The sequence below is a fragment of the Acartia tonsa genome, chromosome 5, assembly GCF_053477335.1.
Source record: "Acartia tonsa isolate MP-2025a chromosome 5, ASM5347733v1, whole genome shotgun sequence".
Classification (NCBI taxonomy): domain Eukaryota; kingdom Metazoa; phylum Arthropoda; class Copepoda; order Calanoida; family Acartiidae; genus Acartia; species Acartia tonsa.
Window position 1 is genome coordinate 20,623,304 of NC_137264.1, and position 19,453 is coordinate 20,642,756.

The 19,453-nt window shown below is 33.0% G+C and overlaps 1 protein-coding gene across 2 annotated transcripts; it reads left to right on the forward strand.

Moving 5' to 3' along the window:
* The first annotated feature begins 1,466 nt into the window (after window positions 1–1,466).
* LOC145318996 (uncharacterized) lies at window positions 1,467–19,241 on the forward strand. Of its 2 annotated transcripts, XM_080160810.1 has the most exons (27): window positions 1,467–1,648; window positions 2,099–2,219; window positions 2,657–2,730; window positions 3,346–3,434; window positions 3,608–3,662; window positions 5,639–5,705; window positions 6,172–6,317; window positions 6,690–6,778; window positions 7,155–7,313; window positions 7,615–7,723; window positions 8,323–8,402; window positions 8,617–9,755; window positions 10,111–10,224; window positions 10,604–10,703; window positions 11,208–11,288; window positions 11,612–11,686; window positions 12,033–12,105; window positions 13,145–13,313; window positions 13,790–13,854; window positions 14,151–14,333; window positions 14,713–14,958; window positions 15,383–15,463; window positions 15,694–15,849; window positions 16,181–16,347; window positions 17,208–17,315; window positions 17,977–18,082; window positions 18,655–19,241. In XM_080160810.1, the coding sequence occupies exons 1-26, from the start codon at window positions 1,499–1,501 to the stop codon at window positions 18,032–18,034; spliced, it is 3,954 nt and encodes a 1,317-aa protein (XP_080016936.1). In that variant the 5' UTR covers window positions 1,467–1,498; the 3' UTR covers window positions 18,035–18,082; window positions 18,655–19,241. The 2 variants fall into 2 exon arrangements, with proteins under 2 accessions (XP_080016936.1, XP_080016935.1); XM_080160809.1 differs by lacking the exon at window positions 18,655–19,241 and having other exon boundaries at window positions 17,977–18,138.
* The last annotated feature ends 212 nt before the right edge of the window (window positions 19,242–19,453 follow it).

Here is a 19,453-nt window from a genome sequence, read left to right on the forward strand (position 1 = left end):
TCCGGAAGTCTGGTTCACAAGATCAAACCCCAACAGAGTTTCAACCCGCTCATCTGTACCTAACCCAGATTTGAACTTAAATCTACCTTTCCGCAGAACTGAGATTGGCAAAAACTCTTTTAGTTCTAGAGCAGTAAGAGGCTGGAACAATCTCCCAAGCGAAATAAAATCTTCTACCAGCCTGGCTCAATTCAAAGTAAAGATTGACAAACACCTGAAAGAAGCTTGACTTTTATGTTAGCACCTCCTTTATGGCCCTAAACGGGGCTCGTCGGAGTATATATTTATATTATATTATATTATATTATAAATATATATCGAATAATTGCGCTTTTATAAACACTATCTGTTCCACCCCTAGCATAGCTAGCATTCCAAGGGTATATATAGGAAGGTCGGTTAAAAAAAGGTCTAAAACGATCCCAAAGGCATAACAACTAAAAAAAAGCCTAAAACATACCTTGGCCAATGTGAAGAATCCTGAAAATGAAAAACTCAGTCGTATTAGTAGTTAGCGAGATCTTAAAACAAAGTTATACTATAATGGAAAACCTTATTCGGTTAGTTTTATATTTAGACGACGACATTTAAATATTCGTTAGATGCCGCGCACTATTATGAAACTTGTTTGTATTGTTTGGCGGGCCCCGACAAGGTTTAAAGGGAAAAGGAGGCCTGTGGCTGTTGACGACTGCCAATTTGTGAAATAAAAGTACTTATACAAGATTTATAAGAAATACATGATATAAAATATTATGTTTTCATTTCAAATTATAAAATATATTATGTAATCCCCTTTAAAATACTATATGTTGACACTAGTGAAGACGTATTGTAACCAAAAAAGTTTTAGTAAACCGGCTTATTTTTTGAATGAAATAAATAAATATTAATTGTACAGGATCTAGTAAGTTAATCATTTGTTTGTCCGTTAAGGGCGCTTAAATCATTGATATCCATTACGTATATAAAATGTTTAGGATAACTTTAAGCTATTGTCTCTTCTGCATACTTACGTCGTAGTTAAATACTGAACCCCTGGATGCTAGATATGTGTACATAAAAATTATAAATATTAAATTTTTAGTGACCTAACTTAAGAAATAAGTTATGTGCAAAACACAATTGACGAGTTATATCTTAATTTTTAAAATAATACTTAACAATTATGGAAAATTAATACTTTCATATGGGTACACGTACAATTTAGTTGACACACTTCAATCTATATATATATATCTAGAATGACTGCACCCGTAGCATATACGGCTCGGTTTTCAAAAACTTTCATGCCCATACCTGTGTTTGTTTACATTACTATTTATCCAAATTGACTATAATCTGAAATTCCAAAATCATGTTCCCTGAGTTAAAATATCTTCAATGTTGTATGTGTAAGCTTTTACCGGCTAAGATTTGTTTCATTGACAGCCTAAAATGTCTTCAAATTAAAAATGTTTCATTATTATTTTCAGAAGTTGTAAGGTAAGTATAAAATATGCCTCCTGCGCGCAAGCGGAAGGCTCCAAAGGTGCTGGATGCGCCAACTTTGGACGAAATGGAATGTGTTCAAAGGATAGATCCAATGTTTTTAAATCTTCAAATTGAAATGCTGAATGACTTGATTGCCTATGAAGAGTTTATGCAGGTTAGTTAGGAATTAAGATAATTATATTTATTTATATCTAGTAATTAAATTACAGTTAAATTTAATTGTCAATTAAAGGTTTAGAAGAAAACAATAAGATATATACCCACCTAACAATTTCTAGATAATAATATTAAAAACAAATAATGATTTCTTCCAAACTAAAATTAGAATATAGAAAACTACAGTTTTCATTGGTATTCAGAATGAGGGATAATAATAAAGTAGCACAGCTGCTCTATAACAACCTAGCTTATTCGTTACGGAACGTTGTCCGAGTTCATTACAAACATATATTTTATTTGTAAAATACGTACGATTTAAAAATAGAGTTAAACTCAAATACAAAATTTTATTGTTGTTTTCTTCCACATGACATTCTCGATCTTTTATATTTGTGATACATCATGTTTATGAGGATTATAAACAATGAAATTACACTTGTTTTAGGATTGTTTAGAGGAGCTTGCTAACGCTGAAGTGGAGATTAAAGAGAAAAGCAATAAAGTATTTTTGATGCCAAAAAGCCCTGCACCTAAACGTAGAGCTGGAAGAAGAAAAAAGAATCCAGGTAAACGAATGCGCAAGTTGATATGGAGGTTATTGGCAATGAGTATTCTTCTGATGGTTACAACTTTTAGGTCATAAAATTTTAATATATTAAACATATATGATTGTATGTCTCAGGGGGGGGGGGGGGTAAGAAAATATGTGGTTGGTGTAGGGGGGGAATGTAAAGATTAGGAGAAATGAAAACACTTTTCCATTTTTCTCCTCTCCTTGGTGAAAAAAAAACTAAAAGAATACGTAGGAGGGGGGATAATATGAATAAAATAACGAGTCCTGAAAACATTTTTTCTTGTGAAGAATATACACCCCTGCTTTTAGATGTATAATATTTTTTACTTTTTGACTTGAGTATACGTTTCTTATTCAAAAGGCTTAGTAAAAATTCAATGGGTTACTATAGTATTTCTTTCACGTATAAACTTTTAATTAATATTTTAGATGAATCAATGAACAATACAACAACAATGAACACAACAAGTAGCACAACCAGAAGTGGTCGCGCAGCTTCCAAGGTAAACAATGCATCGTTAGTCAGTTTCGATTATCAGAGTCAGAGGGCCTCTTTTCATTTTTAATAAAAAAAAATTCAAAAGACAATATTGAAAAATATCTTATTAATTTGTATGCTATATGTTGGTAATATGTTTATTGTGTAAGATTGAGACTCGAACATAAGAATACTATAATTAAATTGTGTTCGCAATTGATAATTATTTTTATCATACCCAGTCCACATTCCTTACTCATCATAAAAAAAAACTTGCCTGCACACTGCATGCAGATGTCCTAATAACTTGGAATAATAATGCTAATTAGGGAAATCTAATCATTATATTTTGGGTTTATGGTTTATTTTAATTGAGAACAATCAACATCAAGATCAAAAAGCAAAGTTTTTAATCATCTTACATGATAAGACTATGGATCGTAGGTTGATGTACTCCCCAAATTTTGATCTATAAAAATGCTTCTTTAGTTAAAAGATATAGTTTGAAAGTTTTGACACTGCTGATATTAATATTATATATCCGCAAAATTTTGTTGATAAATGTCCCCTCCCTCCCTGTTAACAACTGAACCAACATTTATGCATGAATGATTATAAAATTCTTATTTATTTTCACTAGGCTGCTAATGCAAAGATATCCGCAAGTATTGAAGATTTCAACCTGTCAAAGAAAAAGAGAAGACCAACACATAATGCAAGCAGAGTAGAGTAAGTTATTTCTATATTTTTGTAGATCAGCTACTTTTTAATTAGATTCAGTCAGTAAGCCTATTCTTTCCAAATATAAAATTTTGTAAAATAGCAAATTTTTAACCTTAAAATAATCTGGTTAAATTGAATATCTTAGATTTCCAAATTAGATAAACAGAAAATATTTTTAGGTTTGCTGACGAAAGCAGTCAAGAACCCCCCGTTATGAAAATTACAGATTCTGAGGTTTGTATAAAAGCAGGAAACACTGCTAAATAATCCATTCAGATTATTCTTCAAATTTTCAGACAATCCAAACAGAATCTTTATCTGATTTTGTGAAAATTGTCTTATTTTTACTTTTATAGTTACAAGTTTTGAATTTATTAAGGGTTAGACTAATAGACAAAAACTAACTTTTTATACAATTTTCAAAAAATTTTAAACAGTTTACCTAACATACGTAGGTAACCTATATATTTATTAGTGATGGGAATCCGGATCCGGAATCCGAATCCGGAATCCGCCCAATTTTCGGCCAATTTTGGAATCCGAATCCGGATCCGGAATCCGTTTTTTATAGCGGATTCCGGATTCTAAATTGGTAGGCTAAATTAATTTAAATAGGTTAGAAAATACCAAGCACATTTTTAGGACATACGTAGCACTTAAATTTTTAAAGGGAGAGGTCATTTTCTAGTAAATCCCGTAAAGGTGTGTGTTATAAGGCCTAAAAATAGTATTAGAACGATAAGGTGCTCTATATATTTGTATTTCCTATTGAATAGAACAATAGGGAAGAAATTTTTTTTTTTATTTTTTGATAACCGTACCTGGAATATCTGAAATTTCTATCAAACGCTTTGTTTGGCTCAAACTGACACAAATAAAAAAAAATATAATAATAATAAATCAACCTGTAAAGAATGACTTCTTCCTTTGTTTAATGGTATAGATTGTTCTTAACTTTTACCTTGTACCTATAGAAAACATTATTATTATAATTATATTTTTTTTTAATTTTTGTCAGTTTGAGCCAAACAAAGCGTTTGATAGAAATTTCGTATTTTTTTTAGATAATCCAGGTACGGTTATCAAAAAAAAAAAAAAATTTCCCTATTGTTCTATTCAATAGGGAATACATATATCTAGAGCACCTTATCGTTCTACTACTATTTTTAGGCCTTATAACACACACCTTTACTTGATTTACTAGAAAATGACCTCTCCCTTTACTAATGTGATGTAAATGTTTTAGTTATGCTGGAAGTCAACACTTTAAACAAATCAAGGCTTCAACCAAGTAACATAGTGATAAATTTACGAAAAAAGCTATCCCTCTGTGACGGACGGCCTTTTAAAATACTGCTAGAATCCGGAATCCGAATCCGGAATCCGCCAAAAATAAGAATCCGGAATCCGCAAGAATCCGTCACTTTTTTTGACGGATTCCTTCAGAATCCGGAATCCGAATCCGGCCCAAAAATTCGACGGATTCCCATCCCTAAATTATTTATAGAAACGATTGTCCTTTAGGTATAAGTTTTATTATGTAAAACTAGCGGCTGCGCCCCTAGCATCTAGGGGCTCTATATTTGAAGGGCTAAATAAGGGCAGAAAAATAGCTTAAAACCATACCCAGACTTATTTATAAAAATAAAATAGCCTAAAACCATCTCAGGGCCTATACAAAGCTTCGCTCTAAAAGAGAACCATATCGGTTCAGTGATTAGCGAGATTCTTCGCTACAAACAAAAAAGCTTATTACTTTAAAGTTTCAGTTCCTATATATTAACTGATTTTTATTATTGGTAAAGCTACTATTTAAATTGATGTCTGTCCGTTCCTAACTATATAATATGGGGAAAATCTAATTTTCTCCGCTGCTGTTGAAGATGGACTGCTTAAACTTTTGTGTAGATTCCCTGTATTTAAACGTCTAGTATGTATTTTAATTGGTCCGTCGGTCTGTCAGTCATGCTATAAAAGACATACATACTTTTTTTTATAAAGGTCTTGTGATTTTGTTTCTATGATGTATTGCATTTATATCCCTTTGTATTTCTTTTTTTACGATAACTGAACATCTGCTAATATAACTCACACTGTCTGTTAGATTTTTTGTGCTTCAACACTTATTGATTTTTTCATCCTTGTTAAAAATAACTTTACTTATAGACATTGTAATATGTTTAGATGAAAACTATGTTGTTTACTTTTAGGAATCCTCAGAGAATTCTTCAAGAGGAAAAAGGGTGACTAGGGCCTCAAGGATCACTTCTTTCTCAGGTTAACACACATTTCCCTTCTAAAGTTTTAATGGTATAATTTTTGGCGAGAAGAAGTCCACAATAAGATACTTTATCTTCAAATGCGTCTCCTGCTCTGGTGTAGAGAACACGGCGGGGCTTTAAATTTTCATGGGACCTTTCTAAATCTTCCTACCTAAATAATGTCTTAAAATTACCTATTGTTTAGATAAAAAGTGTTGGGGATACACTTTCGTGTTAATTGTAGTAAAATTGCCTTTTAAGTTTTAACTTAGAAAAATCTTTGAAAATGTAGGTAATACTATTTTTTTTATGCTGCTTCTATGTCAGATACGTTATATATTGTATGCCATGTATTTTTATGCAAAGTTTAAATTTCTATACAGGGCTCTATTTCCTATTAAAAGGTTGATTTTATGTATCAGTTTAATTGCAAATATAACGAGACTCGTCATATTACTTAAATCTAAATCTTAATTCTTAAGGTGCCCTAAACTCCACCAAGAATGAAACATCTGAGCAAGTTGAAGCTGAAGGTGCTGACATCGCTCCTGAAGAACAGACAGAACCAAATAAGGATGAATCAGATAAGACAACTGTCACTGAATCAATCACAAATGCTGTAATGGAGGTGAGTTTTTTTTTCAATTTAAAGCAAATTTTTAAAAACAATATATTTATTTACAAAGTTAATAAAATCTCGAAAAGCATGTGCAGTGACACAGCAATATTAAAGTTCTTGTTCCTTTTTAGTAAATATTTGAGGTTCTAACTGTCATAGTCCTTAGGTTATGCTTGCTCACCTAAGCATTTTTGTACAGCGAGGTTTTAGTTCTTTTCGTAACAAATAAAGGGGGGAGGCGGAGATGCAAAATCTCAGACCTGTAACTCTTTTTTTAGTTGAGTTCCTTTGACTTTTAGTTTTGGTTTCAAAAAGTGGCACATCCGCCTCCCCCCTTTATACAAAGCTACTAATGTAATTGATGTTTACATTGATGATAAGGTTGAAATTGATGGAGACGTTGAGGATAACACAGAAACAGAAAGTAACAAGAGAAAATCTGTCAGAAGAACCAAAACAGCTAGCTCCAGGTAATAAGCAGGAGTAAATGAAAGGACAATGTAATAAAAACCGGATCATCTTACTCATTTTATGGGTAAAATTCTGACTGATAATATTATTCTTATTTCTCCCTCCCTGAGATTAAAATTATTTGAGGTAGTACGTAAATCAATTTTAGTTATTTTAATAACCAATCAAGAAATATTTCTGAATTTTTATGCCTATTAATTGGATGTTTCTTAATTTTTTTTTGAAGAAAACTCATTTTTGGCATAGTTGATTATAAGCTAGTCGAATTTAATTTAAATTAATTAAAATAAGAATATAGACTGAATATTTTTTTTGTATTTACTTATTTTCAAATTTCAAACTAGAACCTTTTTTATTATGAAATTATCCCTTCAGACAATCCATAAGAAACCTTCCCTCCACCAGCTCTGAAGATGAGACAGCCCCCAAGAAGGCGAGACTAAGTCACAGCATAGCCTCCCCCGTCCCTGCTGTTCGTGCCAGTCGTGATGTGGTTCAGTCACCTGTTCCTGCCCCCAGAGGCAAAGCTACTCGGTAAGTCATCCAAGTAGGGGTGATAAAGTTTTCTCAACTTCTTTGAGTTAACATGTTTGGTTTCAATTAATGTATGATGAAAATTTTGGCATTTACAGCGAGTTTATTTTTTCAAAAAAATTCTTTAAATATCAGGCAATTTCTTAAAATTATAGGGACATATAATGTTGATGATAAGTCGACCGTACTAGTCTTAACGTTGTTTCGATTCAATGTTTCTTAATTTTTGGCATATAATTCTGTCAATTAAAAAGTAACTTGACGCACGTAATTGACCTTGAGTAAAATAAGAATATTCTAGTATGAGTGGAAAACCTGAACTAGAGACGAGCAAGGGCCTAGAATCAATGGATGAAGAGGAGATATCAGCTGCTCCACTTAATTCTACATTCAACAGTGAGGATACACAGGTAGCTACAATAACATACACTAGCGGCTACGCCCCCTAGATGCCTCTAGGGACACTTGAGAGAAGGGGAGGGGAGTCTACCCTTTACTTTCAGTTTTTTAAAAAGAAAGGGGAAAAAAATATTTTTTTTTTGAGGAGCAGATATTTTTTATAGGTGCGATTTCTCCTTAGACCTATAAAAAGCTAAACTGTAATGGAGACCAAATTTGGTTCAGTGGTTAGCAAGATCCTTAGCTACAGACAAAAAAAACTTAATACATTACCTATGTAATAGAATAATAATAGGTAGAATTTAGTGGTCGTGCCCTGGCTCTGTATTCAAATGGTAAGAGAAAGGCAGAAAAATAGACTAAAACCTTCCAAGGTTTAAATGTAAAAAGAAAAACACCAAAACCATCCCCGGACCTATGTGAGACCATTTTAAGTTATATATGAAACATAGGTCAAATTGACCATGAAATAGGTATTAAATTTTTTTTAATTCAGTGGATTACTTAAATAATTTTAAGGTGGAGAGGTTTTCATCTTTGCCATAACCGGTTTAATTACAGCGGATTCGACCACTGCACTGTCTTATTTTAAAAAAAACCTTTTTTTTAGGCTCCTAGATTTTCCACAGAAGAGCCTATTCAAAAATCTACCAGGCGAACAAAATCTCAGGGCATCACTAGAGCCTCAAGGTACAAAAAATTTCTAGCCTAGCAATTCTATTATCTATACACATTGCATTAGTTTTATTAAGAGTTTTAATGGATTCAATAGAAATTCATTTTCTTTTTCAAATATGTCTTGCTTCTTAACCCTTTTTCGCCCTTAATTTTTACATTTTACATGTCCCTTTAGAAAATGTATATATAGGTAGCCAGTTAGAATTATATTTTAAATTGTGTTTAGGTCTAAGTCCCGGGGAAGTACAAACCCTGTGGTTGTCACTGAAGAGGTAGTTGTTGAAGAAACAGTTGAAATTGTCACTGTCTCTGAAACTGCGTCTGCCAGCAGTGCCAACGAAGACAATGGCACTCAGGAAGCAAGCAGTGAAGAACAGGCTACTGAAAATCTGGAAACTTCAAAATCCACGCGCGCAAACAAGAAAAAGAAAGCTGATACCAGCATGAAAGCGACCACTAGTGAAGATAGTCAAAATTCAGATTTAGATAAATCCAATACTAGGTCCGTTAAATCCACAGTTACTGCCACTGACAGCGAGAGTGAAGTGAATAAATCCGCCAACCGCAGTACAAGACAACAACGGACTAGGAACATCTCAGCCAAAAGTAACACATCCAGACTATCAGCCACAAAATCCCAAGTTGACACAGCCTCCGAAGCAAACACTGAGGAAGATGAAGAAATTATTGTGTCTGTAGACTCTGCTACTGATGATCAGAGTGAAGCACAACAGACCGAAACTGAAGCCGAAAACACTGAAGATAAATCTGCTCCAAACAGTGCTGAAGAAAAAGAATCAGATACAGAGAAGAATCCTGCTCCCAGAGTGACAAGAACAAAGCAGAGACACTCAAGCAAGAAGCATAAAAGTACCACAGACTCTGACAAGGACTATGCCAGTGCTGCATCTGATGTAGAATCTAATGAAACAAAAAGATCAACTCGGACTAAAGTTAAACAGCCCGATGAACCTAACAGTGCTTCTGACGATTCATTGCCTCCAAAACGTTCCACTAGAACAAAACAAGTTGGAGCTAGCACAGCGGAACCTGCAAAGGAAGTAAGCGAAGAGCCTAAGAGATCCACAAGAACCAAGCAACGTGGCCATGAAGTAGAATCTGAAAAGGTTGCTGAAATTGAAGAACCAGTCAATAGGTCAACAAGAACAAAACAAAGACAGCAAGAAGCACCAGTTTCCGTTGAAAAAGAACAGCCGCCTGTGGCTGCTGCTGAGGAGCTTCCAAAAAGGTCGACTAGGACAAAACAACGATTGCCTGAAACAGCTGCGGCCGCTGCTGAGCCAGAGCTGCCTAAACGCTCAACAAGGACCAAGACAAAGGCTTTAATGAGTGACAGCGAAGGAGGTATGTCATTGTCTAATTTATTTTATCAACTTTAAATTGATTTAAGTATAATTATCTCATTTAAATTCATTTGCCTCTGAAAACTAAATGTTTGGCTGTTTTTGTAAATTGATTTTTTCCCATTATTTGTTTTCCAGAAAAGCCTGATTTCTAGTGCGATTAAGATTTTATTTCAAACTCAGCAAGCAGGGTAATTTCTGATGGAATAAATAACAAATGTTTGATCACTTACAAAAATCATTATAGCTAAGCTAAAAATGCTTATTAATCATACTAGATAAAGGCCTCTATATTTTTTTTTTTTTTGTACTTTTAAGATACTGATATGAATTACTCTAGTTTTTGTTTACTTCAGGAAGTGATAGAGAGTTGACAAAATCCACAGCATCACCAAGGGTCAAAGAATTAGCCATGAAAGCATATTCTCCCAAGAAACCTTTGTCCGCACAGAAACCAGAAGGGTATAAAGGTAAAATATGATTTTTAAAGCGCAGCTACTCTCAATGTTTTTTTTGGGACCTGTGGTTCATACGGCCGTAATAAAGAATTGAATTGTGGAAGGGTATTTTTACAACAGATTATTATCCTAACAGAAATCTGAACAATATAAATGTCTTTTTTTTGTAGCAACTCTACTTATTTATCACTCTTTCATTTTTATGTGTCTTAGTGAAAAGTTCCTACCAGTTTTAAGAAAAATTATATGATAACTGAACATTCAAAATTGAATCTATGGAAACCTATCTTTTTGGTACCTACTTGAAATCTTTACATTAATGAGAGGAACAAGGAGTGGATGGATAAATGGCCCACTAAGATAATAAAGGATACTAACCAGTTTTTTTTAGGTTCTCCTATTGCTGATCGTGTGCATCTGTTTGAGAAGGCTATGAAGGAATCAAGTGGGCTGAAATCAAAGGATACTAAGGGCAAGGACCCTCTGCGTAGGTAAGTTGTAACATTTGTCTACAGATTGTTGTTGTTGCAATAGCCCTGATTCTATGAAGTTAGGATTCAGATGCACATGGATAATGATTGTGAGAATCCTTTGGCCAATCTTAGATTAGTAAACTTCGCGCATAGTTGAACATATTGCATGATACATTTCAAGCTGACCCGCAATGCTTGTGGAAGCTACTCCAAAGATTATGTTTATTGTTAAGAAAAGGGTGAACTAAGGTTTTAAATTGCAAAGAAAAAGTAAATAAGTATGATTTTGATAAAAAAAAAAACACATTTTAAAAGAAATTCTAAGATTATTGGAAAACTTAAAACTAAAAAAAATTCGTTAACATGGAAAGCTTTGCTAGGATTTCAGTTTTAACGGAAAATCGGCTAATAGAATTATCCTACATTACTTATAATTTGCATATAAACTAAATAAATACTTGCGCCTCATAACACAGTTTGCATGCCCCCTTGAAATTAAAAATAATTTTCATAATTTTCCAGATCATCTCGAGGTGGAGTTAGTAAGCCTAAGAGAAAGTCTTCATTAGCTAAGAGCCTTATGAAAGTTTCTGCAGCTATGGGGTAAGTTTTATTATGTATCCTTATATAATAGAAATAGCATGTCTGTCCTTCTGTTAGTCTATCTGTAACTATCTCGCTAACAGTGGCGAAAACACTTCTTCTCAAGTGTGCACCTTGATTTTCTTTCTTCTTTCCTAGATGCTAAGGACTCATCCGCTAATTGTCTTTATCGTATTAGAGGGTTTGAATAATATAAAATGTTAAAATATCATTTAAGTTTCCAATTGCAATTGATTAATCTCACTTAAATTTTACAAGAAAAAAAATATTATAATAAGCAAATTGTTTTTGTTTGAAACGAGTGAATAAATTAATATTTCTAGTGTGCATCCAGCTGAAATGCTCCAAGAGCAAGATGTAAAGGAAAAAACTCCAGAAAAGAGACCTAAAATGCAAAGGTAAGCTTTTCTTTGCTTCTAAAAAGTAAAGAGAATGTGATCATTTTAGAGATTGCATTTTTTCTCATGCTTAAGAAAAATCACTTTGAATTTATTGAATGTTTTTAGATACATGAAACACGAATCACTGGGCAAATCATGCCTAATTTTTTACTCGTTATGATTTATTTGATAATATAAAAAGAAACTTCTTTGTTAAGACGACAATTAAAGTTTTATAAAGTTTAAACTAAGATTGTTTTAATTCCTTAATTAGCCTTTACAGAATAGTGATTTTTTTTAACCTCTGAGTATTTTGAATCTAGTACCTAATAAACCAAATAATTTCATGTTTTACTTATTTTAGGATTGGTTCCGAGTCAAATATGAACAAGACTGCCACCAGGGTCGGAACTGTTGGTAGAATTGGCAAAGCTAAGGTTAGTTGTAATTTAACAAGGATGGCAACATCCATAAAAACGAGATTCTGAAATAAATGGTAGAAAAAACGAACAGTAACACGTGTAGTAGGGCGGGTTCATATCGGAATTAGACAAAGAGGGGATATGCAACAGATAAAATTAACCTTATAAACATTTCTGACCGAAAAAGAATTTTAAAAAATTGAGTTTTAGAACGCGACCACTAAAAAAAATATTTCATTACTTATTATTATGCAAAGACGACATTCAAAAATTTTTTTTAATCAGAACTATGGCTTCATGGCGCTCCATGGAAAGGCCTTGAGGAGCTAAATCAGGAACTTTTGTCTGTTTCAAAATATCTCGTTCCTAGCCTTAGAAATCACTAAAAAACCACAATTTTTTAAGGTTTATTGAGAATTGTCTAATTTGTAGAGGTTTTTTTTAGATTTTCTCAGGCTAGGAACGAGATTTTTTTAAACGGTCAAAAGCTCTTGATTCTACTCCTCAATGCCTTTCCTGGGAGCACCATGAAGCCATAGTTCTGATTCAAAAAAAATTTGACTCCCATTTACAAATAGTTATACAATTGAATGTCTAGTCGTCAGCGGTTTTAAGACTTAGGATAAATTTTAAATCATCCAGAGGTGTATTATACTCATACAAATCATTTGCAGATCCCCGCTTTAGCATCAGAAAAAAATGTCCAAAATCGACCCACCCTAACGTGTAGTAGAGTGTCAAAACCTTAAAAACAGAATATTAATCTTATGTATTAAGTATTGTATGAAAACTTGCTGCAAAACTGCGCAAGGTCATACTTAAATTTTAGAACTTGATTATAGAGATACTCCGCTTAAGATTGAACTTTGTTATCCTAGAAATCAATAAAAAAATCAGATGAATAGCATGATTAATATTATATCATACCAAAAGTTGTTGATCCTTTTTATAGAAAAGCTTCGATTAAGCATACATTTTCAGTGTAAAACGTAAATTTCTTTGGCTAAATTTAGTTTAACCAGTCCTACTAAAGTATTGATTACTTTTTTACCAGGTTTTGGCCAGCGGTGGTCGTGGTGTGAGCCCAGCTGTATTCAGCGGTTCCAGCGGCTCCTCCAGCAGCTCTATGCATGGCAAGATGAGGTCCAGGATCGAGATTGCCAATAGGGCCATTGCTGGTGGTAATTCTGGCAACGGACCTTCAAATATGACCCTTAAACCAGGTGGGCTATTTAATTTTGTTTTTTAAAAGGATAAGAAAATAACGGTCTGGTTAAATATTGTTTACTAGAAAAATAGTTAAAACCACCCCCAAGACTTGTAGCCGAAAATGGAATAGCCTAAAATAATCATATGATGAAGCTTGCCTAAAATAGAGACCCCAAACGGTTCAGTAGCTTCAGACAAAAAAAAACCTTATTACTTTATGTAATATTGTTTATTCACATTTATACAAAGTAAAGATGACGAGCCTAATTGTAGCTAAAGTTTCCTTTAATGTCTTTAGTGTACATTGAGGCTGATATTTTTATTTATGTAATATTTTTTGTTTTTAGCTTTCAAATACACAACTTAATTTGTTTTTAAAAATATTGTTTTCAATCCAGTTCTTAAATACACAGTAAAAAAGAAAATTTTTGGTTAGTTTTTGTCCCTTCTAAAGTCTAAAGCTAAAATATTAACTTTCACTTTTTTTCAGGATTAAGTGGGTTAGCCTTCTGGCAAAACCCTAAACCCAAGCAACCAACACTTGAAGAAATTCAGGTACAGGCAAAGTCATATCGTACCTATAGACTTAATTTTGGTGTAAGTAATACAGTAAAGAGAGGATAGGAAGCAAAAAAGAGAAACTTGACGATCAATCACAAATATGTAGATTCATTCTTTTAAATGTCGTTAAACAATAGTTTTTTTTTTATGAAAATGCAACTCAAATCGAGATAATTAGGCATTAGGCCCAAAAATTAACTTCTATGAGATTAAAATACAAAACACATTGCATTTCCAATATTATTATTTTGGCTATTAACTAAAACTATAATTAGATTATCAAACTTCAGGAGCAAAAAGAAGAAGAAATGAAGAGAAAACACGAGAAAGAATCCGAGGCCTTGAAACGTAAAGATGAAATGTTGAAGAAAAAAGCTGAGGAACAGAGAGAGAAAAGAGATGAGAGAATGAGACGAGTACAGGAGGCTAGAAAGGCTCAGGAGCTAAAGAATCAAGCTAAGAACTCGAATAAGGTTAGATTTTGATGCATAGCATCTCCGTATAAATAAGTTTATGTTTCCCTCATTGACTTCTTACCTCCATCTTTCCACCAGAAAGGCTGTACGTACACCGCTATTAGAGTAAATTCTAATAGAGTATCTAGCTAGTCTTCAAAGGGATAAAAAGGTGGCAAAAAATAACCTAAAACCACTGCAGGATCTCTTTGAAGCTTTCCCAAAAAGGAAAACTAAGTTCTGTACGTACAGAAATATTAAGCTTCAGACAAAATCACCTTACTTCTTTATAAAATGGGATTGTACATTAACCTATTTCTATTATTTTCTTTCCTTGCTTTGCAACTTAAGGATATTGTTATCCTTGTTAACAATTTTAACAGATTAAATTTTTTAGGCAAAGGAGGCTGAGGAAAAAATGGCGGCTCAGCGCAAGCGCGAGGAAAAACTTCGCGAGGAGGCGGAGCTCAGAAAGAAGAAGGAGGCGGAGAAAATGCGCGAAATAGAGGACAGGCGACGCCGGCAGGAGGAAGAGGAGGAGAGGCAGAGGGCGGAGGAAGAGGCGAGACAGAAAGAGGAACAAAAGCGAAGGGAAGAGGAGATTAGAAAGGCGAAGAAGGCCGAAGAAAAGAAAAAACTGGAGGTGAGATTTGGTTTTGGTTTTATAAATATGTTCCAATACAGAGTGATTAAAAAAACTGAGTTTACAATTTTCTGACACAGACTGAAGGATATGTCCTTGTTATCTGTAAGGAAATACATCAAATTTGTATAAAGTGTTTATTATCTCTTAAAATGTGGCTGCTATGCTAGGTATATGGCATCAAAAAGTGCTATAAATTAAAAATGTGGTGCAAGAAAAATTAGGATAACGCGTTTGTATAGAAAACGCCTTAGATATTCCGGTCTAGACTGACAGACTTTAAGCAATTCTTGTTAACCTTAAATTGGCTAAATAAGTTCTACTTCTATGTATTTTAATATGGCTTTAAATTGTTACTAACATAATTATACATTTTTGTAAGACATTAAAAATAAGGTAAAAACATGATATTTTGTTTGTTTAGGAGGCTAAGCGCAGAGAATTTGAGAGAATTGAAAGAGAACGCGAGGAACTTAAGAAACTTAAAGAAAGAGAAAAGATGAAGGTAAAATTCAGCTTATATTAACAACGAAATTAATTCGGACAAAAATCACGAAATCTAAACGTGGTTTTCAGCTGTCGTTGGGGGGGGGGGGGGGGTAACACTTTAGAATTTACGACCTTTTTATCTGCACCCCAAATGTTATTTAAGATTTATATCGCTTGTTGGCTATACATTATTCCTGGCTAAAATTATTTTCAAAAAGTCTTATGTATTAATTCCTAATTTTATAGAAGGCTGCTGATGACATGAACACAACATATGAATTACCTGTCCAGGAGTCCACCAGGATCAATGCCACACAGAATATGAACACCACACAAACTCTCAATACAACACAGAACCTGAATTCTACACAGACTATCAATAAAACATTAAATTCCACACAGGTATGAATTTTCATATGTTTCAATCTAACAAATATTGGACTATAGAAATTTTATTGAAATTGTTTGTTCTTAATCATTTTTTAGGTTATGTTAAGTAAATTAATGACTTTAAGATCTTGCTGGGTACATTACGTGAAACTTTTGTTTGTCTGTTGTTAACTATAAAAACACAATTTTTAAGTATCCTCTTACTGAATCTGGCCTGGTTTTAAGCTATTTTAAGAGTAAAAAATAAAAAAAATTGTCAATCATGTTTAGACAACCCCTATTTATTAAAGTTTTTTCTATATATTTTTGATCAACCACCTATAATTGAATTATGTTTTATTAGAATGTTGATTCTTACAACATGACGCCTGCCCGTCATGAGTTGCCACCTGCCCCCAGCAAGTCTAATGACGACTATGGCCTGGACGACCTTCGCAGTGACGAGGAGACAGACGATGAGGAACATCCAAGGAAACAGATTCCCGGCTGGGCGCTCGGCGCTCAGTTCAGGTAATAAGAAACGAAAATTTAATGGGGAAGGCACACTATTTTTTGAAATTAAGGGGGATATTAACACGCGCTTAAACCCCCCGTTTTTCCTGCATATCAGTGTTTCGGAGCCGGAGCCGTATTTTTCGTTAAAAACGGCTCCGGCTCCAGATTATCTAAAAATGATTTTTTAAAGTAATATTATAATTTGGCAACGGTCTATTTCCATATAATAAACTGAAAAACTATTGTTACTTAACAAATAGACACACATCCTTCTACTTTCTTATAGCTTTAATCAAATAAAAGCAAAATATTTTATATTATTTATTTTATTTTATCAAATTCAATAATGAACAAAAATTTATATATTAATTTTAAGGTAGGAGCCCAGGGGTGTATATTTTACATGGGATCCCCTGCTCAGGGGGGGGGGGGGAATAAAAAATAAGTGGTTGGAGGGGAAAAAATGTAAAAATTAAGAAAACTTAAAACATTTTTTCCATTTCCCCCCCTCCTTGGTGAAAAAAAAACTTTAAAAATGTGTGGTAGGAGGGATAAAATAAATAAAATATAGAGTTCTTTAAATATTTTTCCATTTTCCCCCTACTTGGTGAGAAAAAGCTAGGGGGGAAGAAAAATAAAATATTTTGTAGCAGGGGAAAAAAATAAATCTTGTGCAGAATATACACCCCTGTAGGAGCCGGAGCCGTATTTCCAGATACGGCTCCGCGGAGCCGGAGCCGCATCAAAATTAAACGGCTCCGACACCCTGCTGCATTTGAATCATAAAATAAGATTTATTTATCATCGTCCAATTGTAAACCTTAACACTTATATAAAGAAGTTGAATAGACTTTAAAAAGTTTAAAATTCTTTAGGTCAGCCCTGTTGAAGCAAACTTACATGCCACCAGACATTACCTTGGTCTTCAGCAACTCTGTAGAGACTCCAGACTTGTCTAAAATGTTCAAGAAACTTAAATCCAGGTAAAAATCATTATCCATCGGCAAGTAACATTAGTTTTGATTAACAGGAAAGGAGGGGATATTGGGCTATAAAGAAACTATACAGTATATGAAGGTTTTTAATCGCGTTCTCTCATTCGTTGGCTTTAAAGACTTTGGGTACTTTAAAGATATTGATTCGTTGATAGGTAGAAACTGGCAGCGTTTGAAGTATTCCATCAGTAGTTTTGATTTACGTAAGGGATAATTTCGTTTATCATAATCTGTGCTTAACAAAAGGGGAAGGGAGGCCTTCCAAAATTTTTTTTCAATGGGGATATTGTCACTCCCACCTATACACCCCCCTTCTTCACGCTTACTATCCTAACACTTATATATTAAAGATGTAATACTTCAAAACCACTGTGGGACTCATGTGAAGCTTCCATAAAATAGAAAACTCAAGCGGTTCAGTGGTTGGGAAAATCTTAACGGTCATCTTAGAATACCTGACTTCTTTATATAATAGAATTGATATCATATTAAACTATGACGACATATCATCAGGGATCTAAAGGGATAAGACAGGAAATTAGAAAAAGTTACTATAAAACTTGCGGACTAGTGTATCAAACAGTCCAATGCCTCCTCCCTCCCTGCATTTCATACCTTAATAAAACTAATTTGAATAATATTTGTTTAGATTTTACAAGAGAACAAGCAGTATGCACTGGTCTTCTCCTCCAAGAGTTCACTATTAAACTAAAACATAAAAAAAATATTTTATATAAATTCTATAATAAACAGGGATAAGTTTTTTGAAAAACATTTCGAGAGCTATGAAAGGCACTCTAGGTCTTGGAAAGGGAGGGAAAATTGTAAGAGATATATCGTAACTCAATTTAGAAAGACACTTGGAACATGAAAAAGTGTCAATTTTGAATCCGCAATTTATTTACCTAAAGGTTATTAAGTAACCAAAAACCAGAGGTGGATTCTTAAAGAAATTTTGCCCCACTAATCGCTTAGTGGGGAAAGTTGTTTTAGTGATAAATCCACCAAAATTACATTTAAGATCTACAAAAAAAATATACAAAATCATAGAACTGTTATGATCATAAGATTTTATTAATTTTTATGTGATTTTGGAGGATTTTTCACAAAAACAATTTTGCCCCACTAAGCTATTAGTGGGGCAATTTTTTTTAAAGAATCCACCTCAGTAGTACTTCATTCTAAGAGGCTATTAAATAGGAATTTTTTAGCATTCAATGTTGTTATGAGAACTTTATATCTTGTTTTCAGACCCCTATCTTGAACCAATTATGTCATTATTTTAAAAAATCTAAATAATTGTTTTTTAGATAACTTATGCCTGTACCTTGTATTGAAATATTATATTAATCATACATACAAATTGACATATCTTATAACTTCTTTATTAAAGTAATACAATGATTTTTTGTGTTTTATGGCTAAAATTGTTATTCCTTTATGAAGCAAAACTTAAATTTTTGTTTGTTTTTCTCTCCTTTTTTATTCATACTGTAAAATCAACTTGGACTTATTTTTAATATTTACATTTTTGCTTAATTCTAACATATCAATCAAACATTTTTGTATCGCTCTGTTATGCTTTTAAATTGTAAAGTTTTAAACCATTTTTATTCAAGTTAGAATATTAATCCTAAGACTTAGTTTATATTATTCCTTGACTAGAATTAATTCTTTTATCTTCTTTTTTTAAAAATATTGCTACTTACGCTTATTAGTTTTTTATAAATTGCATATGTCTGAAATATAAAGAAAGGTTTTTTCTTTGATAATTTTAAAGGTTGACTGTTTTGTTACAAGCTGCCTTGAAAATGTTAAGAAGGCCTTTTTTCATACTTCTGACTTGAGACCATTATTTTGATGTAGATTATTTCTATAAAACTAACAAGAAAATAAATCTTATGTGAAAAATAACATTACTTCTGATTTTAACTCTTTTAAAAACGAGGCTTTTCTATATTAATTTGGGGCGGTCCGTCCGTAACTGTTAGCCCTTTTCGTTAATTTAAACAGTTTAGAATTGTTCTATCGATTTTAAACTTTGCGTGCTGATTTAGAAAGCGCAGTAACTCGATTCGTTATTAGAAAGTCCGTACGTCCATTTAACTATTTTGACAAAAAATATT

Excerpts from the sequence above, each read along its gene's own strand:
- LOC145318996 (XM_080160810.1), top strand. The coding sequence starts at position 1,499 with ATGCCTCCTGCGCGCAAGCGGAAGGCTCCAAAGGTGCTGGATGCGCCA. Across the intron at positions 3,663-5,638 it reads TGAAAATTACAGATTCTGAG|GAATCCTCAGAGAATTCTTC; the intron begins GTTTGTATAAAA and ends GTTTACTTTTAG. Across the intron at positions 8,403-8,616 it reads GGCATCACTAGAGCCTCAAG|GTCTAAGTCCCGGGGAAGTA; the intron begins GTACAAAAAATT and ends AATTGTGTTTAG.